This window comes from Fukomys damarensis, unplaced genomic scaffold (genome assembly GCF_012274545.1).
Source record: "Fukomys damarensis isolate Sample0158 unplaced genomic scaffold, DMR_v1.0_HiC HiC_scaffold_39, whole genome shotgun sequence".
NCBI lineage: Eukaryota > Metazoa > Chordata > Mammalia > Rodentia > Bathyergidae > Fukomys > Fukomys damarensis.
Window position 1 is genome coordinate 42,342,173 of NW_022900951.1, and position 27,368 is coordinate 42,369,540.

At 39.6% G+C, this 27,368-nt stretch overlaps 1 protein-coding gene across 4 annotated transcripts in view; it reads right to left on the reverse strand.

Moving 5' to 3' along the window:
- Nucleotides 1-4,957: 4,957 nt before the first annotated feature.
- LOC117284734 (zinc finger protein 182) overlaps nt 4,958-27,368 on the reverse strand; it is a 30,871-nt gene continuing 8,460 nt past the window's right edge. For 3 of the 4 annotated variants that reach the window (XM_033760238.1, XM_033760240.1, XM_033760239.1), the window contains exons 3-5: nt 12,764-12,890; nt 12,420-12,512; nt 4,959-7,685 (exon numbers count right to left, since the gene is read on the reverse strand). In XM_033760238.1, the coding sequence (XP_033616129.1) occupies nt 6,064-7,685; nt 12,420-12,512; nt 12,764-12,890 (1,842 nt within the window). In that variant the 3' untranslated portion in view covers nt 4,959-6,063. Of the gene's footprint in view, nt 7,686-12,419; nt 12,513-12,763; nt 12,891-27,368 lie in introns of all 4 variants that reach the window. The other variant, XM_033760237.1, reaches the window with a different exon arrangement.

A 27,368-nucleotide genomic window follows, 5' to 3' on the forward strand; every position in this document is an offset into this window, starting at 1 on the left:
TACAAAAAGTTTGTTTGCATTTTTTCATATTTTTCTTTTCCCTTATTTCCTTTCCCCTACCCTTCCCACTTCCCCTACACCTTCAGCCCTTTTCTTCCTATTCCACATTGTCAGTTATACAATTTGGATCTTATTTACACTTTTAGCTTTTCACACCATAGAAATTATTCAGTATTTACACGTGTCCTATTTATTTCACTTAAGAGTATGGCCTCAATATACAACCACTTTCCTATGAATGACTCTAGTTTCTCATTCTTTATGTCTGAGCATATGTGGAAATCTTAACCCCCAGTTGATGTTAGCAGGAATGGGTCATGATGAGGAAGCTCCCATGATGGTATAGTACTTACTTCATTATAAGAAGATGGAGACTAGAGCTGGCTCTCTCAGCCATATGAAGACACAACAGGAAAATGTCATCTACAACCCAGGAAGAGAGCCCTCACCAGCTATCAGATCCTCCAGTGCTTTGATCTTAGACTTTCCGGTCTCCAGAACTGGGAGCAATAGGTGTTTGCTGGTTAAGGTGCCGGTCTGTGATATGGTAAGGGCCCTTCAATTCAGTGGACAAGTACAAGATCCCCAGTGAATGCCCAAAACCACCGAAAGTACTGAACCTTACAGTTTAATGCCTTTTTCATCTTAACAGATCATGGCCATTAACTTTTGCCAAGTTTGAGGTGCGATAGCAAAACTAATGCATAGTTGTTTTCCTTCTTTACAATTTCACAGAGAGAAGATTCATTCTATTGACCTCAGCAACCTCAGCACATGACTTTTCTTATTAAAGGATGTGTTTCTTGTCACATCAGATGGAGCCCTCTTGTGTGTTGCAGGATCAGTGGTATTGGAGGACGAGGAAGGAAGGTGGCTTTCCAAACCTGGGGACAGTAATTAGAAAGCCTGAGACCAGGTGGCTATGAGTCTCCATAGCTTATCTCCACACTCAGTCCATCAGGGTCCAGGTGCTGCCTGCCACTCCTCCCAGGTCCAGTCCTCAGTCTCATTCTCCAGTGTCACTGGTCCCTCCAACATGTGATGGAGACAGCCACTGTTGTCAGGCTGGGTGCTGAGGAAAAGGGACATGAGAACCTCTTGCAAAATCTCAGGTTGCCCATGTGAGTGAACAGTGGAAAGACTGGGGATAGTGCATGTAAGGTCAACCTCATTGCCATGATGTCCTCCTTAAAGAACATGGGTCTCTGAATGGTCACAGCACGTGGATGCCACCTCTTCCAGTGAAGGGGCATCTACACAGATTCCCCCAATTCTCCGGTAAGGACAAGCCCTGCCTCCCTCCCTCAGGGTCTGATCACTGCCTCATTCACTGCAATGAGGCTATCAAGGACATTCTCTCCCTCTGTGCCTCCCTCCAGTCATTATAAACTCCCATCCTTACAAATTTAGACATTTATTGATTCACCCCTTTTCACAATTATAGCTTTTATTTCTTCTAGGTCCTTCTCTCATCATTGAGAAAAGCCTTAGGGTATTTTCTCTGCGCATTTTTCAATCCCATTCCACCCCACTGGAATTTCAGTTCCTTTCAAAGGTCACCATTAAATGGCATCATCATTTGTTTCTTTCTATTCTCCCTATTGTTGGTGTCTTGTTCTGGTTGTTGCTGGTACAAGGAAAAACAGTTTCTGTAGTCTGATCTTATATTTAGCAGTCTTGCTAAATACACTTACTTTCAATAATCTGTCTATAGATCTTGTAGATTTTCTGTTATCTGCAGAGATTCGAAGTTTCATTTATTCATTGCCAGCCATTCTTCCCTTTCCGTGTCTTGCTTTATGAACACTACCTCATTCTCAGCCTGATACTGTGCAGACCTGGGCATGGCAGGCATCCTTGTCTCATTCCCAATCTCAGGTGGAATGTTTTCCCCATCACCGTTAAGTTGGATTATGTTTTTTGAAGATGTCTTCTTCATTACTACTTTTCTAAAAATTTATATTGTGAACATGCATCAAATAAAAAAATCCCTTTTCTGCATCAGAGATCATTATGATTTTTCTCCTTTATTACAATGGCTACGCTGTCAAATTTGTTGACGTAAATCTTTTTCATAATTCTTTTACTATCAACTACCATGTAAATGTTTATTCTATACTGAAGTCCACTGTATCAAGGATACTCGAAAATTTGCTTTTCCTGATCAGTCTAGCATTTCTGGTTTTTACTAATCTTTTCAAAGAATTAGCTTTGATATTTCTCTATTGATTGTCCTCTCAACCTCATGAAAATAAGCCTAATGGAAGAAACTTGTAAGATGTGCTAAACATAGACAGTGCTTATGCCTGCTGGGCACTTGGGAGAAGTAAACAAAACTCAGTGTGTAAAGTAGAGATCCCAAGTAATAAGGTAGCTCTTGACACAGGCAGAATTGTATAATGTGTTAAATAGAGTAACAAGTAAGTTAGTGACTTGCAAAGTATGCTAAAGATACGTGGAATAAGGAAAATATATGATAGGACCAACAAGAATATTACAGGCAAAGGAACAGGAAACCAATACATAAAGTATCCTACCACTTGACCTACATTGTACCTAAGTTGGCCACCAATGGGTGACACTCTCCATTGTTCCACTAAACAGAACAAACTACAGTGTTGACATTAACAGTGAGATGCGGCTGAGGGCATTAGGGATGTCATGGGCTCTGAGCTTCTGCAGTCTGACTGGGGCCCTTGTTCAAATCTTAACTCTGAGTCTCATAACCAGTAAGACCGGTGCAACAGAGATAGGCAGAGATGGAGACAGAGGCAGGGTCTACAACCTAATGGTGGAGTCGGTACTAAGTGTGCTAACTTACCCCTTTTTCCTTGCTGCTTAAAAATACTTTAAGTTGATTTAATGAACCTTGTGACTCGAGCATTTTAATTTGGTCTGTGAGCCTTTCTAAAATGAGACTTCTACAGTAGTTTATCTGGTAGCATATTGGATACTATCATTGTTATGAAGGGAATTTCTCATATTAGCAGGCCCCAAAGGATGAAGTGAGCAGGGATCATAATTCATAGTTTAGCCAGTTGTATCTAAAGACAACAAAATATGACTGGTAAAAATACTGGAGGCCAGTACTGATCTGGGTAGCTATAGGCCAATCAGAGGTCAGATGTGTGATCTCAGGGATACTGAGTAGTTTTGAGGCCCTTAAGGAATAGATTGAAGAGGGATCAGTTTTATTTTAGGAGTTTTTAGCTGACCTAAATAATGTGGGAGATAACACCAAGGCTGGCCTAGGGCTAAAAGATAGCTGAATTGGGGAGCTTCAGAGGCACATCTCAGCGTTTATATAAAGAGCAACAAGAACATGGAACACAGAGCTGGTGTTCACTGAGCAGCATACCTAGAGCACAGGCTGTTCCCATCTACACACCAATGGTCACAGTGGGGTCGTCAGGGCAGCTGTCCTTGGTGCAGAAGCCCAGGTGCTCTCCTCCCCGAGTCCCCAACACCAGCACTGAAAATTCCTGCATCATAGACCCCGATGCCCTGTAACCTTGCCACTCCACAGAGCACCCACCATCCCCAGTGGAGTAAAGTCCGCCGCCCGGATGGCTTGTCCCTGAAGACCTGCCCTGGATCTCCACCCACCTGGCCTGCTCTTCCCTCCACCGCATCCACCACCATCTTCCACACTGTGCCTCCTCACTCCCACCGGCCCCACCACTACCCACGTTTACTTACACTCCATTGGATATTCCCCTCTTGCTTGATCTGGCCCATTCTGCCCTCATCACCCCACTCACGCCTACTCAGTCCATCATCACCCTCCTCGCTTTCCCCTAAACCGCAGCCCGTTTATTCACATCCTGCAGTTTTCCCCTTTAGGTCTGTGCCTTACCTCCATTTACCAACACGTAGCTCATCCAGTTGTCTTGGTGTCCCAGGAAGCTGGAGTCCAAATCCATGGGAAATGGTGATGTTTGACTCTCTCCCCTACTGCAGGATGGCCTTTAATAAACCTGAAGCCCTAGGAAGATTCTTTAAGAGTAGAAAGATGCAATGCCTTTGGGCCTTGTCCCAGCAGACTGTACAGGAAGAAGTCAGCCAGCCCTACATGTCCTCTTCCTGGAAAAGAGCTCTGTGAGACCTGTCTAACTACATTTTTAAAAAGTCAGCCAGTGGTTCATTTACTTGCAGATTAATTCAGAGAATAAAAAGGCCTGGGAGGGCACAGACAGGGTCTCAAGTGGGTTTGGATTAAAGGTTTTATATAGCTTGGGCTGCCAAATTCTACCAGTCATGGTCCCAGTGAGTAACCACATTAGCACGAGTGCCACAAATAGTCATTCACAAGCAGGACTGCTCGTTCTGCAGCAAGCATCCTGGTACGTGGTTTTCAGCTGTGGCCATTCAGATCATGGGGTCTCAATCTGTCTCTCACCCTAGAAACTATGTCACCAGCAGGAATGCAACCCTGGGGAGTAAGTCAACCCCTCTTTGGATTACTTTATACCTCTTATGAAAAGTATATGTATATACAGTCATTTAAATAACTTTAAGATATGGAAAGACAGTGGTGGGCTTTAATATAGGATCTCTTCATAGATATCACTGTGCATACAAAAGAAAAAATGTGTTCCAGTCTCAATCATTTTAGGGTTAGGTGATGTGGTCCCAGCTGACCTTAGAATCACTATTTGGTACCCTCAAGAAACTAATGCCTGTGTGCCTTGGGAATGTACTGAGTAGCTGTTGTTCTGTCTTCCTGGTTATTCAGTTTACTCATTAAAAACAAAACCCTCCAAGGCTGAGGAGAGTGTAACTGAGTGGTAGACCACAGGACCTGGGTTCCATCCAAGGCACCACAAAAAAATTATACTCTCCACATTAAATGTTATAAAATCCTATGTGTAGACTGACTTCATTATAGTAGTAATAGAATGCAATATGCTTTTTAAAGTTTTATTTATTTTTTGGAAAGGAAGAACATTCACATGGTACAATTTTCAAAAGCTATAAATGCTTCATAGATGTCTCCCAATCGGTTCCATCCCTCCACCCTCCCACTGCCCCTTCCCTGAGCTAATCAGGGTTTTAGAAATACGTATAACTGTATACTAACATTTTCCTGTTTCTATACACATGGTAGCATATTATACTCTATGCTGCACCTTGCTTTTCCTTCTTTATAACTTAGGGCTTATCCCAATCGCTACACAAATAATAATGCAAGTTCTCTTTATTTATTTTTGTGAGCCTAAGACTTTGCTGTGAATATGTCCCAATTCCAGGAAGCAGAACTCTGGTGATATCATTAGGACAACTTCCAATCTTTTGTTTTTGCAAACAGTGCATCAGTGAATCTGTGTTCATTTCGTACATTGAGTATATACATTATAAGTGAACTGCTGGCTTAAAAAATAATTTGTGGTTTTGATTATCGGTGTCATTCTCTTTGAATTAGTTTTCCTTAGACTTGCTATTGCTGGAGGATTGTGTCAGGGAAGAAACTAGGACCATATTCCAGGTGGATCAGTTTTTCTAACTGCTGAGGCCCCTGACACAAACTTGTTAATTATTTCAGACTTGACTTCTCCCAAGTCAGTAAAGAGGGGCAGCTATTTACTCTTCCCTCATCCCAACTGTTCCTATCAGTACAGATGTCTTCCTGAAAATAGTTTGTCTGAATAACTCCTTGTTAAGAGCCTTATTTCTCCTCAGATCCCAAATGCTTAAGGGTACCCTTCACCTGCCTATGCACTCTGTTTCCCAGTTGCCCAGGGCCCAGCACTTTGAAGCGTATCTTGCTCAACCCTCAGTTAAGAGTCCTTACCCATACCCATCTGTGGACCTGGAATCTCTTGCATGGGCACTTCACTGCCTCTGCTTCTGGCAGCCCTTGGGTTGCAGCTAACTTCCTAATTTTGTTAGATACAGAGATTCCATCTCTTCCTTTTCTCCTACTGATTTTGGGGAAGGGCAAGATGAAAAGAAGAAAGGCTAATTTAACTCCTCATGTTTAAATCAGAAGTTAGGACACACTTTGAAAACCTTAAACTGACAAATTTCCTTCAGGGTACACAGCAGATGCTGTTGCTTTACTTTCTAATGCCCAGTGAACTTTGACTTCCGGATGTGGCCTCTCCCATGGGCCTTCTTTCCAGTGTGGGTCCTCTGATGAACAATAAGATTGGACTTCTGGGTAAAGGCTTTCCCACATTCTGTACATTTATAGGGTTTCTCTCCAGTATGAGTTCTTTGATGCACAGTGAATGTTGACTTTTCTCTGAAGGCTTTGCCACACTCTGTGCAAGCGTAGGGCTTCTCTCCTGTGTGTGTTCTCTGGTGAATTATAAGCTGGGACTTCTGGCTGAAAGCTTTCCAACACACAAGACATTCATAGGGTTTCTCTCCTGTGTGAATTCTTTGATGTATTATGAGCTTTGACTTTTCTCGGAAGGCTTTGCCACATTCGTTACATTTATAGGGTTTTTCTTCTGTATGTGTTCTTTGATGTATAATGAGATATGACTTCTGAGAAAATGCTTTTTCACATTCACTGCACTCGTAGGGCTTCTCCCCTGTGTGGCCTCTCTGATGTAGCATGAGATAGGACTTCTGAGAGAAGGCTTTCTCGCATTCATTACACTCAAAGGGTTTCTCTCCTGAATGCGTTCTCTGATGTACACCCAGGTTTGACTTCTGGGTGAAGGTTTTTCCACACACATCACATTCATAGGGTTTCTCTCCTGTGTGGGTCCTCTGATGCACAATGAGGGTGGACTTCTCATTGAAAGACTTCCCACATTCAGTACATTTATGTGGCTTCTCTCCGGTGTGCGTTCTCTGGTGTATAATGAGGGTTGACTTGTCACTGAAAGTCTTCTTGCATTCACTGCATTCATGGGGTTTCTTTCCTGTGTGAGTGCTGTGGTGGATAATTAGATCAAGCTTCTGTATGAAAGATTCCCCACATTTAGTGCATTCATATGTTTTCTCTCCTGTGTGGGTTTTCTGATGGACGATGAGGTTTGACTTCTGAGTGAAGGCTTTTCCACATTCATTACATTCATAAGGTTTCTCTCCCGTATGAGTCCTGTAATGTATGATGACTGTTGACTTTTCTCTGAAGGCTTTCCCACACTCAGGACACTCAAAAGGTCTCTCTCCTGTATGAGTTCTGAGGTGTATAATGAGCTGAGATTTTTGGCTGAAGGCTTTTCCACATTCAGTACAACTAAAGGGTTTCTCTCCCGTGTGCGTTCTCCAGTGTACAGTGAGGTGTGACTTCTTGCTGAAGGTTTTCTGACACGCAGTACATTCAAAGGGCTTCTCCCCGTTTTTAATTCTCTGATGAAGACTAAGACCTTTCTTTGGCCTGAGGGCTTTCCCACACTCTTTATAGCCACACGGTTTCACTATAAGATTTTTTTCATATTCAGTGTGAAAGAATAGTTTTGCACATCCATTATTATGTTTCTTTTCTGCAGAGTTTCTAAATAAGTCAAAATTCTCTACCATATTACTTCCTAATGATTTGAGTTTATGGGGTCTTTGTATTGGAACGACAAACCTTGTACTCAAATGAAGTGTGTTTCCAAATTCATTACACTCAGAGCCAATCGTGGTGGTATATGTTTTCTTGTCAGGGAATCCAACTTGCATCAGACATTTATCTTGTTCATCCTGATGCTGCCTCTCAATCTGTTCATCAATTTGGCAGACTTCTAGAAAGAAGTACAATATTCAGAAATTCCTTGCCATATGAAAACTGATATTATCATTTCATTTTATCAGAGTTCCTGAAGAGTCTCTTACTCAAATCCCACGTACTGCCCTTTTTTTTTTACAAAGAACAATCTTAACCTGATGTCTGGATCTCTCACCATGTCTTATATGATCTCTGACTTCCATCAGTTTTGGGGATAGACCTTATTACGCTCAATTCACAGTCACCATATTAACTCTTAACTAAACCTGACTTACACTATTTCCCACTAGGAAGAAATAAAACAGTGTGTTTGCTGGACTCAAATCTTACAACGTACCTGAATCTACATTTTCAGTGAATGAAAGAATTAGCCTGACAATCCGGACTCACCAGTGCAAGTTCACCCATGCTTACATTCACAGTTCTTCAACATCACTGTCTACACTATTTCCCTTAAAACTATACTCCAAACTATTTCTCATGTACCATTATGCACATAGCCCTGTCCTCCATATTGTCCTATATTCATAATCTAGATAACTCTCAAGAGGCAATTCTGTCTTTTCAAAGAAATCTACTCTGATCTTCCTAAATAACTTAAAAATTTATTAACTGTCATCTGTAACACTCATTTAGTCAAAACTGCAAAGCCTTTAATATCAGTTGCAAGATACACAATATTTCACATTTTAACATCTCTGAATCCACATACACCTTATAATCAATGACATGTCACAGATTAACTGGTGACAATGTTTCCTTCTTAGTGGTATTTCTTAAACTCAACGGTATCTTGAAGTAAATAAAATCTGACATTTTTACACATATACTGAATTTTTAGTCGTGTTTGGTAATTTACTTATTTTCTCTGAAACCTTATGTGAAAATTTTCAAGCATGGAGACAAGTTGAAAGAAGTGTATAGTAACTATTCATATTACCACGTAAGATTCCATAATGTTAACATTCTGTCATAGCAGTACTTAATGTTAAAGTGGATCATGCAGCTTTGGTTTCCTTTCCAGTGACTTACTTTCTTCAGATAGCAAAACACTAGTTCTTAGCCAGGGGAGCGCAGAATCACAGAAAGGGCTCTTACAAGCTGCTCTACTCAGAACTGCTGGACAAGAATTTCCTTCAGTGGACAGCAGCAGTATGGCCCATATGGTTGGACAAGAGCAAATCCCAGCTCATCCTTTTAATTGGTCTGTGACCTTAGGCAAGTGAGCTAGTACCTATATCATTTTCTCACCCACAAAACAGAAATTATAACAGTGCTTACCCAAGTGGATGATGCTGAGAAGCATTGTTTACTCATAACAAAGTTTGCATGGCACATATGAAGTGCTTTAAAATGTTTACAACAACTGCTATTATTGATTGTTGATTATTAAGATACATTATTATAAAAAGAAAAAGGAGTATCTATGTATGTAACATGTTCTTAACTATTAAGTAAGAAAAAGAAGGTGAATTTGTAAATAGGGAAGGGAGGAGGGGACAAAGGGAGGGCAGGGGTATGGGGAAAATGAGAGATATAACAAAGTTTGCATGGCACATATGAAGTGCTTTAAAATGTTTACAACAACTGCTATTATTGATTGTTGATTATTAAGATACATTATTATAAAAAGAAAAAGGAGTATCTATGTATGTAACATGTTCTTAACTATTAAGTAAGAAAAAGAAGGTGAATTTGTAAATAGGGAAGGGAGGAGGGGACAAAGGGAGGGCAGGGGTATGGGGAAAAAATGAGAACCAAGACCTGTCATGTAAAGGTACAAGATCCCAATAATGAATGTAACTGTACTGTATACCTAAAATGTACCAATAAACTCGAGGAAAAAAAAGAAAAAGAAGGTGAATAAAACTGGATAGTAGGATGCTGTTTTTATAAAGAAAGAATTGTATATATATTCATATAGGCTCATATTATAAAAAACAGTAGAAAGATAAACCTTTAAATTTTATTAAAGGTTACCTGTGGAGGAAAGAAAGAAAGAAATGCATGGAGAGGGAAAGCAGCCTCTGACTACACTATATGTACCTTGTTTTCTAAATATGACTTTGGAACCAAGTAAATATAATATTTTATATAATCACAAAGCAAAACTGAACAAAAACTGAATTTCCTAATAATAGTAAATATTTTCTTCTGTATTTCCTAATGACCAGGCTGAAAGTCTTGACTCACAGCGGCATCAACATGATCAGTTGTTTTGATCATTGTCTCAGAATAAGACTACAACACTATCATCAGATATAAAATCAATCTATGAAACACCTTTACATCCATCCAGGATTTGATTTATAAATATCAATTGGAATATATGAAGTATTTTTAAAATTTATACATAGGTCCTAACTCTATCAATGAAAAGGCTTAAAATGATTCTCTAACACCTAAGTTGTGGTCTTAAAACATTATTTTTCCACTAAAAAGAACCAGGGCTCTTTGGAGAAGTGGGCAATACCAGGTCAGAGACAGGAAACACACAAAATGAGCCTTGAACTTGTAACACCTAAAAGCAATAACACCACCAAACACCTGAAAACCAACATGAAGGAGTTTCCACTGGCTAAAGATGGAATAGTTTGAGTCATGGTAAGAATAATAAAGCAATTAAGACATTAAAATGTTTAAATCTCTAAGTCTGTAAATGATACATAAAAAGGATATAGCTTGTTGGTCACATTTGGGTGATGGTACCAAAGCAACTCTTTACTCTGAAAACTGGCAAATATGCCAATCAAACCTCAGTCATTTAGCCTGTCTTTTCTGTATAACATGTAACTCGTGGTAACCAAATAATAGATGGGGGCAATTTCTCTTTATAAAAGTATTCCAGCTAATAAAGAATGACAAAATTTACATATCGATATTTTGCAGCCATTAATGAATTAATGGAGCTAAGCATTAATCACCAATCAATAACTAGTAACAGAACACAGAGATAACTGTACATTGCATGCCTACTGGTGAGAGTAACTAGGAAGTAAAAAGAAAAAAAAATCTCAGAAACTAATCCAACTTCTACATCTAATTACCAACTTATAAGAAAAACACAACAGAGGACTGTGTTAATGTACCACAGTGGGGATAAAGTACCATTCCCGCTAACAGGAGCCCGAGGTCCTTGTAGAAACTGTTCATTCCAGTCTGAAACAGGGAAAGTACCAGGTGAATGTGGAATATGTTTGTGCTAGAAAGTGAGAAAGCACTCAAAGAATGATAGGGCCAGGACAAAAGGAGAGGGAGCTAGCCTGAGGAAATCTTTACTACTACACTGAAGACAATTTGAACATGAATATGAACAATGACAGTAATGGATGATAGCTCGATGAAAAGAACAAAATTAACCATCTTAGTAACAAGTGATCAGGCAAGAATCATTAGTGAATGTTGACACTGCATGAAAGTTTTTGAGGAATGGGATATTCAAAGTTTGGTAATTTTTCAAAATGTTAAATATACAATTACCATATACTACAATAATTTCAATACTGTGCATCTGCACAAAATGAGAACCTACATCACCCCAAAAACTTGTACATGTATGTTCATATCCACATTAGTCATAATAGCCAAGAAAGTGGAAACCACCAAATGTCCATCAGCAGATAAACAAAATGTTCTCTATCCATACAATGGAATATTCCCATAAAATGGAATAAAGTGTTGATTTATGCTACAACATGGATGAACTTTGAAAACATGCCAAATGAAAGAAAACAAAATGGTCATGTTTTATGATTCCATGTATATGAAATGTCAAGAACAGTCAAGACTATAGAGGTAGAAAGTTAATCACGCTTACCAGAGAATGGGGGAAGGAGAGAATGGAAAGGGACTAATAAAAGCAGAAGTTTCTTTTTAGAGTTGATGAAAATGTTCTAGAGTTAGATAATGGTGACAACTGCACAACTATGAATATACCAAAAAGTACTGAATTTTACACTCTAAATGGCTGAATTATGAGGTAGTGAATTATATCTCAAAGGTAACTCAAAAAGTAGATAATCAAGGAGCTGGCAATATAGCTCAGTGGTACAGCATTTGTCTAACATGTACAAAACTTTGGTTTCAACCTGAAGCACCACCATCACCACCAAAAAAGAAACTAACCAAGTTTAGTGGCTCACACCTATAATCTCAGCACTCTGAGGCTGAAGCAGGAGGATTACAAGTTTGAGCCCAGCCAGGCAATTAATTTATCAATTTAGGAAGACCCTGTCTCAAAATAAAAAAATAAAAGAGTTGGTGATGTAGCTCAGTGTAAAGGCCCTGGGTTCAATCACCAGTACCACAAAAAAATAGGTAATAAAGATGTTTGGAGACCAAACCTTGACATGAATAGCTAAGCTGAGCAAGAAGAATGGACTCAGAGAATCCACTCTGGAATTATAGCATTAGATCCAGGCCGGTAACTAATGTGGGCCTAGCTATAAGTCTGTGACAGATGAGAATTGTGGAAGCAACAAGACTGGGGCATGGTAGCATATAAAAGACACTTGATCTGTGAGGAAAGGAACTGTGCAGAAACTTTCCAGGCAGCAGCAACGTAAGGACAGTGATGATGTATGAGAGGACAGGGAGGGGTGTCAGTCTTATGGATGAGATGTTCATGTCCGTGTCCTCCAACAGAGCCAAAGGGCCACAACCAAGACAGTCCCAAAAGCCCTAAGGGGTGCCCTCCCCCAGTGACAGGCTGGGCACCTGTGTGTTCAGAGCTGAGGTCTGTCCTACTTACCTGGATAGCTCCCAATTGGGACTCTGCCTTCTGCCGGGCATGGCTCTTCCACCTCCAGTTTGAGGATGAGGTCTGGTTTAGTAACCTGCTGCCCTGATAATGAGAAATGACAGACACATCTTTGGTCTTCAGAGCCCCTGAGACAGAGGAAATTGCAGTTTGGGAGCAACACAAGGGACCTACTGTTTGACACAGTAGTAAAGTCAAAACATTTAACCTGAGTTTTAAATTCCCAAGGTACCTTTTCAGGAGAGAAAAGGAGGACATTGAGAGAGATAAAAGAAAAGGCTCTCCATTTGGTGCAATGATCATAAACAGCCACGTTTCCCAAGGAAGCTTCTTACCCAAGGAGACAAAGTGGCTGTAGGTCTCCAGCATCACATCTCTGTACAGGATTCTCTGTGCAGGGTTCACATACTTCCACTCCTCTGGGGTGAAATCCACAGCCACGTCCTCAAATGTCACTAGTTCCTATAATGGCACATTGCTTTTATTATAAAATGCTGACCGCTGGGTGCAGGATAAATGTAGGGGAATTTCTCATTGGGTTCCAAACTCATCGTGAATTAATACAGGTTTTCTACTTCAAAACAAGTTGCTGGCCTACTCTCATCCATCCTGAGAGAAAAAGTATTTCATTAATAGGAAATTTAAGATGATGTGACATTTGCACAAGGATAGATAGTCCAGCGAACAAAAAGAATCCAAACACACATAGACAAATGCATCATGACTGTGTTGGCACAGTAAAGTGGTGGGCAGGGTGAGCTTTTCAATAGATGTTGGATTGGTTATTGGATATTTATATGGCAAAAAATGAAATTTAGCCCCTGTTACCACACACACAAATCAGCTACAGGTAATATGTAAGTCTAATGTGAGAGAAAACACAGCAAAGTATCTATAAAATAACTTTAAAGTGTGGATGAGGGGGGATAGGAGGAAGGGGAAGCAGGACCAACATAGATATGTGTGTGTATGTATAGCAGATCCCCACAATAAATGTATTTATTATGTATCAAAACACGTAATAATAAAAACCCATGAAAAAGAAAAGTAAATAACTGTAGAGTTCCCCAATTCCTCTGCTTTCTGTGTGTTGACCGAAAATCAGCCCTTTGACTGCTTTACAACCTAATCGGCTGCACGGTTCTACTTGCAATCTTAAGTCCAAGCTGGGACCTTGAACATTTTCAGGCACTGATAAAGCTGTTTAGGTTATGCCCACTAGCCTTTGAAGAAAGAAACTGGCCCTGGCCCTAAGCCCAAATTCCTTACACCCTCATGTAAACTTCATCCCTTGACCTCTTTCTCTGAACATTCCCTTCTTCTTACTGTTGTGAAGACATCACAGCCTGTCCCCATCATAAATGCTTAGGACGGATCACCTGAGCATGAGTGCAACTTTGGAACCCCGAGCGGCCCCATTTCCACATGGTTCGGGGCACTCCCTTCTAGGATTCCCCTGCAGCCACTTGGGTGCCAACTCGAGCTGTGGGTTTGGCAACACTATACAATTATATAGAAAATGTTTTCGTAAGCTTAAGATAAGGGACAAATTCTGAGACAAGACATGAAAAGCACCCCTCATAAAGGAAGAGACTTGTAAGCTTTACGAGATTAAAAGTAGGGCAGTGCAAAGGCAAGCCACAAAGGAGAGATTATCTGTGATGCTCATGAAGGATAAAGGGATCTTACCTGGAATATTTAACCCCTATAAACTGATCAGAAATATACAAAGACAGACAAAGGGACAAGAAAAGAGAGAAGGTACTTCATTCAAAAGGAAAACCAAACGACCTATGAACAAAGGAAAATGTACCAACCAGAGCGTCCAGGTGAACTGAAACATACTCAGGCTCATTAGCATTCAGGTAAGTGAGAACACAATACTGAAACACCACTATGCCCCCACCAGAAAGGGTACAGCTAAGCAGACTACTACACTGCAGTGTCCTAAAATGGCAACTCCCACACACCATTAGTAGGAATCCAATCTGGTATAAGCACTTTGGGAAATGCTTTGGCATTGTTTGCTAAAGTTAATAATTTGCATACATGCCACTTGGCAGTTCTCCTTATAGCTACATACCTTAGAGAAAATCATGAACATGTGCCCTCGGAAACAAGCCCAGGGATGTTCACAACAGCACTGTTTCTAATATGAAATCATGAGGAAAATTCAAATGTCCATCAGCAGCAGAATGAGTAAACTGGCAGTTATTCAGTGGAATACTGTGTGATAATGAAAATCAATGAGCCACATAGAAACTACATGTTGCAAGGTAGGTTTATTGTACGCTGGCTACCAGCTTGCCTGAGGCGGATGCAACGGAACACCACACACACAAATTACGAGGAGGGGGCCACAAGTGCGACGTAGGCAGCGAGTGCTAAGGCTTGAATCCAAAGCCTTGCACATGCTAGGCCTATACACACCCCCATCTCCTAGGCAACTGTATTTTTAATCAACAAAACCTGGAAAAAACCTAAATGTTTTTCAACCAGTGAATAGATACACAATCTGGAATCTACAGTATTACAAGTACTATGAAAAAGAAGGAATCAATGATGCAGGCGACAACATGGATGAACCTTAAATATACTATGCTAAGGGAAAGAAGCCAGATTCAACAGGTTACTTGCTCTGTGGTTCCATTTATAAAACATTACCAGAAAGGCAAAACTTCAAAGGGTGAACATCTATCTGTGATTAGGGGACAGGGGACAGCAAGGGGCCAGCTACAAAGGTATACATTGTGAGGTGACACAACTCTTCCATGTCTTCTTTGTGGCAGTGGTTACATAACTGTATGGCTTTGCCAAAATTCATAAACCATACACCAACTTTTACAATATGTAAATTTTACTGTGCATAAATCACCTTTGTTCTTCAATTAAAAACTAAGACACTTCCATGTAATCTAGAAGGATTGCATCTGTATAAATTCAAATCTCTCTATACATCCTCCAAAAAACTATATAGATCAACACAAACAGCACATAAAAAGACACATAATACTACCTTCAGTATAGCTTATAATACATAATAGACACTACTTCAAATTTCTAATTACCTATAAGTAAACAAATGCCAAATTCCGGCTGTGTATCAAACAAATGGACAAAAACAGTCTGTATCCATTCAAAGCTGCTTTAAAAACAATAGAAAAGGAGAATCCATTTCAGATGACTGAGGCTGGAGATGCTACTCAGTGGTTAAGCACGTGCCAACATCCATGAGGACTTGATTTCCATCCTCAGCACCATAAAACAAAACAAAACAAAACAAAACATATGGAAAAACATTTCAACTGACAAAATTTCACTCCACAATGACAGCAAAATGAGAATCTGTCAAGCTCTTATCCTCCCACAGGAAACATACAAAACAAGAAGAAATTATAACAATTATCTTTGCCAGAACTCTGGAAAACAAAGGTTTGCAGCAACCAAGCAAAGGTAGAATTGAAAAAAAAAAGGTAATTCAAAGGCTGCGGTAGCAGGGGGCAGGGGCGGCTTTTTTCCTGCCCTTGCTCTATTCCCTGATGTGCAGCAGCTGCTGCAGGTAGAGTCACCCATGTTCCCAGTGTGTGTCCCTGGGCCTGGAGGCAGCAAGGCAGACCTGATTCATGTTCTAATCTGTCTGAGGGCTCCCAGAGAACTGGTGCAATGTGCTTGTCTGTTTTATGGAACTTGGAACTGGAGAGTGGTAAAGCAGTGGGCACTGCTCTAAAAAGCTGCAAGACAGCCAAACTGCAGAGGCTGGGCAAAAGGTTCCAGCAGAACATGCATCAGAATACGACTTTCTGAAAGGAACAGCTAGGGGAGAAAGTCTTAAAAATTCAGATACTCAAAAGCATCCATGTACAAGGGAATCTAGAAAAATGTTTATGCCCAGAATAAGACCCATTCACAAGTGACCTAAAAAGCCTGTAACCTTTCACCTCAGGCTGCCCCACAGACCACACAAGCATGGTGGAGTCTTGAAGGAGTGCTCCAGCACCAAGCCAATCTGTAGACTGGTATAGGTGTTTACAGTTTCTGTTTGTTGCTTTACTTTTTTGTTTATTTGTTTAGCTCCTGGTGTTCAACTTATTCTAGACCCAAAGACACAAGAGAGAAAGGACAATGAGAGATACTGTATTCAATACAAATGATATCCAAAAGAGAGCTAGGATGGCTACACTAACATCAGACAAACAAAATCTTACAAGTAGGGCCAGGGATTTAGCTCAGCGGCATAGCTCCAGCCTGCTAAACACAAGGTCCTGAGTTCAATCCCTGGTACCAAAGAAAACAAGCAAACATTAACTTTACAAAAACTTTACTTCCATTTTTTCATTTTCTCATATAAAATTTTTGTAAATAGGGAAGGGAGGAGGGGGTGAAGGGAGGACAGGGACAAGGGGAAAAAATGAGAACCAAGGCCTGTCATGTAAAGGCACAAGATCCCAATGATGAATGTAACTGTACTGTATACCTAAAATGTACCAATAAACTCAATGAGAAAAAACAGAAAACAAGCAAACAGACAAAAAAAAATCTTACAAGATGAAAAGAAGGATATTATCTATTGATAAAGGGTCAGTTAATCAAGAAGATATAACATGTGGAAACATATATAAACCAAACAACATAGCCAAAAACATGAAGCAAAATTGGCAGAAGGGAAAAAGACAGCTCTACAAATAGCTACAGACTTCAATATAATATTTTCAATAATGAATAGAACACCTATCTATTATCCAGACTAATAAAGGCAAGGAAGACTTCATTAACAGTACAAACCAACTAGACTTCAAATAATGCACAGAACATTCCACACAATAATAATATTCTTCTCAAGTAAACATGGAACATTTTTCAGAATAGACCATATGTTAGCCCACAAAATAAGTTTCAGTAAAGTAACAAAGATTAAAAGTATGCAAAGTATTTCCCTCCAATCACAATGGGATGAAACCAGAAATCAAAATGGGAGAAAAAGTGGAAATTCATAAATATATAAAAATTGAACAACGTACTTCTGAACATTCAATGGGTCAAAGAACAAATCACAAGGAAATTACAAAATATCTTGAGACAACAAGCTGGGCATGATGGCGCATGCCTGTAATCCCAGCACTCAGGAGGCTGAGGCAGGAGGATTGCTGTGAGTTCGAGACCAGCCTGGGCTACATAGTGAGACCCTGTCTCAAAAAAAATATCTTGAGACAAATAAAGATGGAAGTATAACATACCAAAACTTATAGGATAAAATGCTAAGGCAATGCCAAGAGGGAAATACATAGCTATAAACACAACAAAAAAGGAGATGTCAAATCTAACAACCTAACTTAACACCTCCCAATTGATAGAAGTATCTTTATTATTTATGGTGGGCCCTGATGGTTTATGCTTATGAAGTGACTCCTGGTGGAACCCTAGATAGCTTAAACTAATGAAATGACTCCAGGCTATAAAACCCTATCATGTAATTACAGGGTGTCTTAGTCCTTTTTGCTGCTGTAACAGAATACCTGAGACTGGGTAAATTATAATCATTGGAAATGTATTAGTTCACACTTGTGGAGGCTGAGAAGTCCAAGATTAAGGGGCCATCATCTGGGATGATGCTGGATCATTCTGTGGCTGAAGAAATAAGGGAGCAAACTTTTTTTTGAGACATGTTTTTGCTGTGTAGTTCAGGCTGGTCTTGAACTCTCAGCAATATTCCTGCCTCAGCCTCCCAAGTGCTAGGATTACAGGTGAGCTCCACAACGCCCAGAAAACTCACACTTTTTAAAAATAGCACCAATGCTACTGAAGTTAAAGCCCTCATAACCTAATCACCTCCTAAAGCATTGGTGGTGAACCTATGGCATGCATGCCACAGTAGGTTATTTGTATCATTGAAAGCTCTAAAAGGTTCACCATCACTGGCCTAAAGGTTCCACCTCTTAACAATAAATAGCAATAAACTCCAAAATTAGCTTTGGAGGAGACAATGAAACCATAGCAGGTTCAGGCTTTTAGCCACATGATAGCAGCCCAACCTCCAGAAAAAAAGAGAGGCTGGAGATCTGAGTTTACCTTTATGGTAAAAGATGCATTCAGTTACACCAATGTAACAAAACCTCAAAACCTCTGTACACAAAGGCTCAGGTGAGCTTCCATGTTTAGCAATTCTTCACATATTGTCATTGCTCAGTGTGCTAGGAAGGTGATGTGAAGGTGCAGAATAGAAGCTTTAGTATCTTCCAAAACCTTAAACAATCTCTGTCTCTCATAGCTGATTCCAGTCTGTAACTCTTCAATGTAATGAGCTGTAACTATGAGTAGAACAGCTTTCGGTGAGTTTAACTCCTTCCAGTGTATTACAATATCAATCCTAACACTGACCTTGGGACTTCTGAACTTGCAGTGGAAAAAGTGAGTGTGTTCTTTTGGGCAACTGTTCCATCTAACTTCAGGGCTGTCCGACTCATTACAGAATGACACAAAGTCACAAAGATGTAGTAATCCCTAAAGCAATTTGTAAGTTTAATGAGATCCTAAAAAAGAAAAAAGCTTTTAAATGGTACAAAAGAAGGTACTACTGGCTGGTGGTGTAGCTCAGTGGCAAAGCACTTGCTGAACATGGGAGAGGCCCTGGTTCCATTCCAACAACAAAAAAGATAAAAGGTAATACTAAAAATCATATGGGGGAGTAAAATGATCAAGATGTTATTTGTATTAACCCCCAAGCTGAATGTAATCATTATGTATGGAAAACATATACTAATAAAAAAAATTTTTAAACCCAGTGTGCAAGAATAGCTAGAAAATGCTAGGAAAAAAAAACAGAAGGAAGGAGTAGCCCTACCAGATACCAAAACACATTTTTATCCAGACATGCTCTCAAAGTCCAAAATGAAAGGCCCACTTTTTAATAAATAGTGCCAGGACAACTGGAGAAACATTTGTAAAATATTAAATGAGATCCATATATCATACCATGCTCAAGAATAAAACCTAATGGGCCGGGGTTTAACTCAGTGGTTCCACCGCCTGCCTTGAAACCGCAAGGTCCTGAGTTCGATCCCCGGTACCAAAAAAAAAACTCAGATAAAAGAATAAAACCAAATGGATATGTGAACCAAATATAAAAAACTGAAACCAGCTGGGCATGGTAACACACACTTGTAATTCCAGTTACTCAACAGGCTAAAAAAGCAGGATAGAATGCTCAAAACCAATGTGGATAACTTAGCAAAATCATGTCTCAAAGTAAAAATAAAAAAGCTGAAGATGTAGCTGAGTGGTACAGCACTTGCCTAGCATGCAAGAAGCCTCAGATTCAAACCCTAGTACTACAAAAAACAAAGCAAAACAAAAGATCTAGATGAAAGCCTCTATGATCCAAGGTAGGGAAACACCTTCTAACTCTGAATCAAACCCAGACGTAATAAAAGACTGATTAATAATTATAACCACAATAATAAAAAACACTTTTGTAAATTCAAAAATTTAAGTCGAGAGACAAAAGACAAACTAGGTGAAAGACTGTAACATATATCACAGGTAAAAAGTTAATATCCTGGATACATAAAGAACTCTAAAAGAGCAAGAGGAAAAAGGCCAAATACTTGACAGAAAATTAGAGGGAGAGAACAGTGCACAGTGGTACATACCTGTAATCCCAGTACACTGGAGGCTGAGGTAGGAAGATCACAAATTCAAAGACAGCCTGGACAACTTAATAACATCATATCTCAAAATAAAAATAACAAAGGGTTGGGGATGTAGCTCAGTATGAAGGCCCTGGGATCAATCCCAAGTATGGCAAATAAGTAAATAAATAAATAATTTAAAAATAGCTCTTGAACATATGAAAAGATATTCAACTTTACCCTCAGTAAGAAAAAAGCCAATAAAAATTACAGAGATCAGGGCAAAAATGAAAGCCTGACAACATAATATGTTGGTGCAGCAATAGAAAAGCAGGCATTATCCTACACTGTCAGTGAAAATGGAAAACAGTATGACTATAGAAAGGAATTTAGCAATATCGAACAAAACAATTATTTTATTTACCATTTGACCCAGCAATGTGGAGTTTATATAGAAGACACACCTGCATAAAAAACAACCTGTGCACAAGACAATTTGTTGCAGCACTATTCTTAATTGCAAATTACTGCAAACAACAAAAACTTCCTCATATCTGGCAAAGTTGTCGAACAAACTGATACATCCACTAACAGAATACTACACAGCTATAAAAAAATGAATGGGGAAGATACTTGTAAATATTCACAGAGGGGTTTCTAGGGTATATTGTTAAGGGGGAAAAGCCAAGTGAAAATGAACCTATAAATAAAGTACACTACATTGTGTGTAATAAAAAAAGAAGAAATTAAAAAATACATCTTGCTGGACATGGTGGCACATGCCTATAATCCCAGCTCCTCAGGAAGCTGAGACAGGAGAATCACGAGTCCCAGGCCAGCCTGGGCAACTCAGCGAGATCATGTCTCAAATAAAATTAAAAGGGATGGCGATGTAGCTCAGTGGTAGTGTTTACCTAGCATGCATGAGGCCCTGGGTTGAGTCCCCAGTACAGCAAACAAAAATAAAAATTTAAAACAAAAAACACATCTATCTGCTCATTTTTAAAAAAGAAAGACAAGTATAAATGAGGAAAAAACATAAATATAAATTAAACAACTAACTGGACTGGTTGTCTCCAAGGCTAAATGAAAATGGGATAGAAGGCACAGGGGAGACATGACAATTCTACGTCTTTTTGCATTGTTTTCTCTCTTCAAATCATGTTAATATTTCATAGATGAAGAAAAAAATTAAATCAACAAAGATGGGGAAAAATAAAATTCTAAAATACTGACCAAAAAATGTGAACCTAACTATATACCAAATAAGTAAATATACTAGATTTTAAAAAATTAAAAAGAATTTTAAAATCTAGTTCAAGTAACTTTTGAACAGAATATTTCAACTTACATTAGCTTCAGTCTACATAACAGGCATGCAAACAAATCATGTCTATAGTAAATAGCTTCCCTTCTCACAGTGATATGGGCACAGGAATTGATTCTACTTCTGTATACTGTAAGACTAAGTAAATGCATTGATATACTGATGCTAGGAGCCAGTGACTCATTCTTGTAAATATGGAATGTTAGGAACATTCCTCAGATCTTTATGAGCTCAAGGTGTGTGTGTATAGTATGTGTGAGTACACACCACAAGCACATAAGCAAGCAACCTCCCCAACACACACAGCAAACACTCAGGGCTCTCTGGCCTGCCATGCTTTTACACACAGTTTCATTCCTATGGCAGGCCCTTTCCCTGGAGAATGGTGATCATTAATCTGACTCAAATTTCTAGACCATTAATGCCACTTCTGCTGATTATGAGGTCAGGTGAGATGGTCCATGATATAGTCCAAATCACAGCTGACAAATTCTCAGGTATTAAAGAAACAGCTACTGCCGAATGGTGAAAATTAACTACCAACAACAACAAAAATACAATACTATTTATCAGGGAGTACTGTATAAAACTTCCATATATAATATGTGCAAGAATGTTCCTGGAAAAAATCTCTAGATCTGGTTACTCAGTAATGCAGGTCTCAAAATAAAAGATTCATGAGCTCCAAACCAAAAAATTAATGGCCAGGTACTGGGCCACCTGGGGCTCAACAGACAGTCCACACAGTGATGGCTCCTGGACTAATACAAGGCCTAGGCTGGAGTACTTAGGGGTAGAGTATCCTTATGTTATTATGTGTGCAGTTAACTCTCAAGCTATTACCCCCCAAATATATACATGTGTATGCATATGCATACAAACATACAAAACACACACAAATATTTATACAAAGAGAGAAAGTAATAATAAATCTGCTAAAAAGTCAATAACTGGTGAGTCTAGGTAAGAGGTGTATGTTTATTCATTCACTATTCTTGCAACTTTATCAGAAATGGCTAACACATATGGACATTTGGTCAACCTAATAAATAAATAAAAGGAGAAAATGAGAAACTGCCCATCAACTGATTGGCAAGGTCTAAAAGCGCTGATAACACATACTTATGGGGACAATACAGTCATCCCTCAGACTCCAAGGATGACCAGTTCCAGGACCCTCAAAGATACCAAATTTTGGGGGTTCTCAAGTCACCTACATCAAACAGCATGATATCTGCATGTAACTATGCCATCCTTGCATTTAAATCACCTCTACATTACTTACATACTTAATACAATGTAAATGTTATGGAAGTAATTTATCTTGTATTATTTAGGAAATAATGACAAGAAAATAGTCTATATATGTCCAGTACAGACACAATTTTTTAAAAATATTTTTAATCTCTGGTTAGTTGAATCCATGGACGTGAAACCCATGGACAGGGAAGGCTGGCTGTATTTAGAAACAGACATTCTGTTGCACTACTGGTGAGCGTGATTCTGTTCAATAAGTCTTCTTAAAAGAGAATCTGTCAATTCCTCAAAAATTAATGTGTTTCAGAAGTTCCCGTTACAAAGCTGGGTGTGGTAGCATACATGTGTAATCCCAGCACTCAGGAGGCCGAGGCAGGATGATCACAAGTACGAGGCTAGCCTGCACTACAAATGAGACCCTGTCTCAAAAAAAAAAATGAAGTTCCAGTTCCAGGAATCTGTCCTACAAAAATGTCACATCAAGAATGCACACATATACAGACATTCATTGACTTCCTAACTTTCTGGAATAGGACAGAACTGGAATTAAACCAAAATCACATTTTATAAGGGACCAAATAAAATTATGAGCCCAGTGTGGTGGTGCATGCCTATAAAGCCCAGCACTCAGGGAGGCTGAGGCAGGGGGACTATATGTTCAAGCCCAGCCTGGGCAACTGAGTGACTTAGTAAGACAGTGTGAAGGCCCTGAGTCCAATCCAGGTTCAATGCAAAAGAATATTTGCATATAATGATATCTTGGGGATGGAATCCAAGGCTAAATATGAAACTCATTTATGTTTTATATATACCTTATACACACACAGCTTAAAGTATAATTTATACAGTATTTTTAGTGCACCAGTAGTCTGACTGTGACGCATCACATGAGGTGTGATGAATTTTCCATTTGTTGGATCATGTCAGTGCTCAAAAAATTCATTTTTTCCCAAATTTTCATTTTTATTAGTATGTCTGTAGTACATAATGATTACATTCATTATGGAGAATTGCTACATGTATATAACATACCTTAATCAAAAAATGTTAGGGCAACCCATTCTGGACCCCTCACGTCTCTCAGGAGCTATTCTTATTCCCCATTCCTATTCCCCAATAAATTTTCCTACTCTTAAAAAAATGTTAGATTTTAGAGCCCTTCAGACTTCAGATTTTTGGGTTAGGAATTCCCAACCTGTTTGATGGTCACAAGCAGTTTAGGAGGAACGGGTAGTTCTCTAGTCTGGTAACTGATAACAAGAAAACCCAGATCAACAACAATGAGGGAAGAACATCACAAATGGTATAAACCTGGGCAAATATAATAGATTATCCTTCTCCAGTTCTTTAAAATATGTTTGATGGTCAGAAGCAAAAAAGTCTAACATGGAAGAGCCAGATATGGGGGCAAATGCATGTAGTCCCAGCTACTTGGAAGACTGAGGGAGGAAAATCATTTGAGCCTAGAAGTTGAAGCTAGCCTGAATAAACAACATAGTAAGGCCCTGACTGAAAAAAAAAATACATAAGGAACTCAGTGGTAGAGCATATGCTTAGCATACACAAGATCCTGGGTTCAATCTCTAGCACCCAAAACCAAAAACTACAACAAATGAATGAAAACTGGTAGAAAAAAGGGTTCAAATTCAGAGCACCCAGACTTCTTTGATAACACACTTTATCCCAGCACATATTGGACAGTCACAAAACACTGCACTAATGAGGACTAAAAATGGCGTAAGAGTTAATACAAAAACCATCCTTTCCTCCCTGGAGCTAATGTTGTACCTTTGCCGAAAAGCCTCAGATACCCTTATCTAAGTTTAAAGAGCTTTCTTTTTAGGCCTAACCAATTTGCAACTTTGATGTACAACTTTGCAATGCAGGTGTTCCTGAAAGATTAGCAAAGAACAAGATGTCCTGGAAAATACATTTCTAATCTACATTTGCTAACTCAAACCCCTTTCCACATCTTCATTTCTAATCTCTCAACCTGATAGCATATTCCTTTCTTAGAAACTCACCTGCTATTTCTCTTGACTTCTTGTCTTGCCTACATTCCTTAGTCTACTGGTAAAATTTTACCACCTACATCACAGGCACTCTATATGCCATCTGGCATAGCATTTGGTGACCCATATGGAGAGTGTCTCTCCTTACCTCTCTTGGCCTCTCTTCACACTGATACTTGTACATGGTCAACAGATCAGCCAATGGGCAACTGAAGGTCCCTGACAGGGCAACTCCCTTGTGGGTCTCACAGGCCACTGAACTGCACCCCTGACAGAAATGACCCATCAGAGTACAAGCTATGGGGTTCCTCTCAGTTCCTTGAAGAAAGCCTTACTTCCTGCTTGCAACTGATGGACCCTAGCTGGGGCCAATCTACTGTGTATCTGAAGGCAGCAGAAAAAGGAGAACATCCTGCTATATAGTCCATAAGGGTAAGGGGCCTCTTCCTTTAGGACACTCATTACTCTCAATGCACAGCACTATTGGTGGTGGCAGCTTATCCAGGGTGAACCTGTACATATTGTGAGGACTCCCCCTTAACTGCTTCATTGCCTCCCTCTGCTGATCTGTTCCCTGTGGCTGCAGGCTTCCAACCTCCTCCTCCATCTGCTAAACTTGATCCAGAAATCGCACAAGAGAGCAGATTTTCAACTCTCCACGATGAATTACCCTCCCTGTGACTATTTAGTGATTGCCATGACTCTGGCTCATGACTCTCTCACTCTCACTGTTTTTTTTGGGGGGGAGGGGGGTTGGTATCAGGAAATGAACTCAGGCCCTTGTGAGGCAGACGGCAGAACCACTGAGCTAAATCCCCAGCCCCTCACTCTCACTGTTTTACTTGCTCATTTGGTCCAACCTGAACAACTGGACAGTAGCCCCAGAACCACAGAGGCCCCAGAGTAAGGCTGGCCTTCACATTTGTGAGTGGGGAATTACCCAAAAGAAGCAAATATCTCATGCATCCCCCTGAGATAGGTGATCTCTCACCCTAATTGACATTTTTTGGATGGACATAGTATCTCCATAGGACCCATAATGGGCTTTGTCTTCCATTCCCTCTGACTCACCCCTAGGTTGTATTCTTCTTAAGAATTGGTCTAAATTTGATCCCTAAACTCTCAAGAAGAAATGTCTCGCCTTGTAAGTGCAAGGTCCCAAGTTTGATCCCCAGTACCACAAAAAAAAAAAAGAAAAGAAAAAATGTCTCATTTTCCTATGCAATACTGCCTGGCTTCAATTTATCAGATCCCAGATCAGGAACCCTAATAAATTAGAACACCATAATAAAACTGAACAATTTCTATCATAATCAGGGCAAAGACTCTAAAGCCCCTTACATTCAAGCCTTCATGACCCTGTCACAGGATCCCAAACTACAGGAAGACATGTACCTTCATAAATCTCATAGTCTGCTTTTCTCAGCTCCAATCTCTGAGAGTAATGTCCTTGATGATCCTTCTTTCAGCCACCCTAGGCCTCAGTTAAGCCTTCAGTGTCTCCTCCACCAGGTAACTCTCCTTCAGTCTCTCTGCCCCCTTCACACTGATATTCTTTCCTCCTTATGACGCTTGTGATGTAACTCTATACTGTTAAAATAATAAAAGCACTACAAGAGATCTCTGTTAAGATTCACCTAAAAACACAAGAGTGGTATGGTAACCCTTAGGGAAAATTTTAACTGACTAATTCATTTAAACTAAGAGAAAAAAGATTATCATAATTCAACTTGGCCAATATATCTAAAGTGCACTCTGATTTAATGTCATTATCCTACGTGTCTGGTCTGTTTATCTGCCTGTTAATCTGTGTTTATAATAACTGGCCTTAGGCGCAGGGAACTGCTGGACAAATCTCCCTCTGTGGCTGAAAAAGCAGCTGCCTAAACCAATTTGTTTCAGTTTTCCCCAAGGTCCCCAACTCTTAAAATTAGGGAACATATTGTTAGTAAACGATGTGATTTAAAGAAAAAATAAGGCCATAGTGGTCATGGAGTGGCCCCTTCATGGCAACAATAGAGGCTGAACTCCAAGTTCAAGCCCATGCAAAGTGTGGACAGGAAAAGGGAAATGGATAACAACAAAGCATCAATGCCAGGGGGAAATACTACCAAGAAGATAAAGGGGAAAGGTCTAGACCATCAGACTGAGTTCCCACTGGGTCCTAACCCTAAATTGGTATAGAGAGTAAGTCAGGCTAAGGTGAAATATTGGGCAGAGAAAAAAAGTGGCTCTGAGGGTATACAGAGCCTGTCCTGGGTCCTGGCAAATGGCAAGGCTAAGGGTAACTCCTGTCTCAGGATGCCAACAGGGAAAAAAGCCTTCATGACAGCCTGTGAAAAAGTGGATGAGGTCCCATTGGGAAACTTGGATCGACTGATAAATTTACTTTTAAATTCTGTGGTTTAATTTAATATATTTATATAAATTTAATATATTTAATATATTTACCCTAAAATGTTTCTTATAAATAACTGTGGGATGATTCTTAAACTAAAAGTATGTTTTTTTTGTTTTGTTTGTTTTTTTTTTTGGTACCAGGGATCGAACTCGGATCCTTGCATTTGCGAGGCAGGTGCCGGAACCACTGAGCTAAATCCCCGGCCCGCCATGTAAAATCTTAAAGATTCATCAGCCCTAGGTAAAAAGTATATCTTTATTTTTCTTTCTGCTCATACTAATATAATTTCCTGCTCAAGGTTACTTGGGTCTTTTTTTT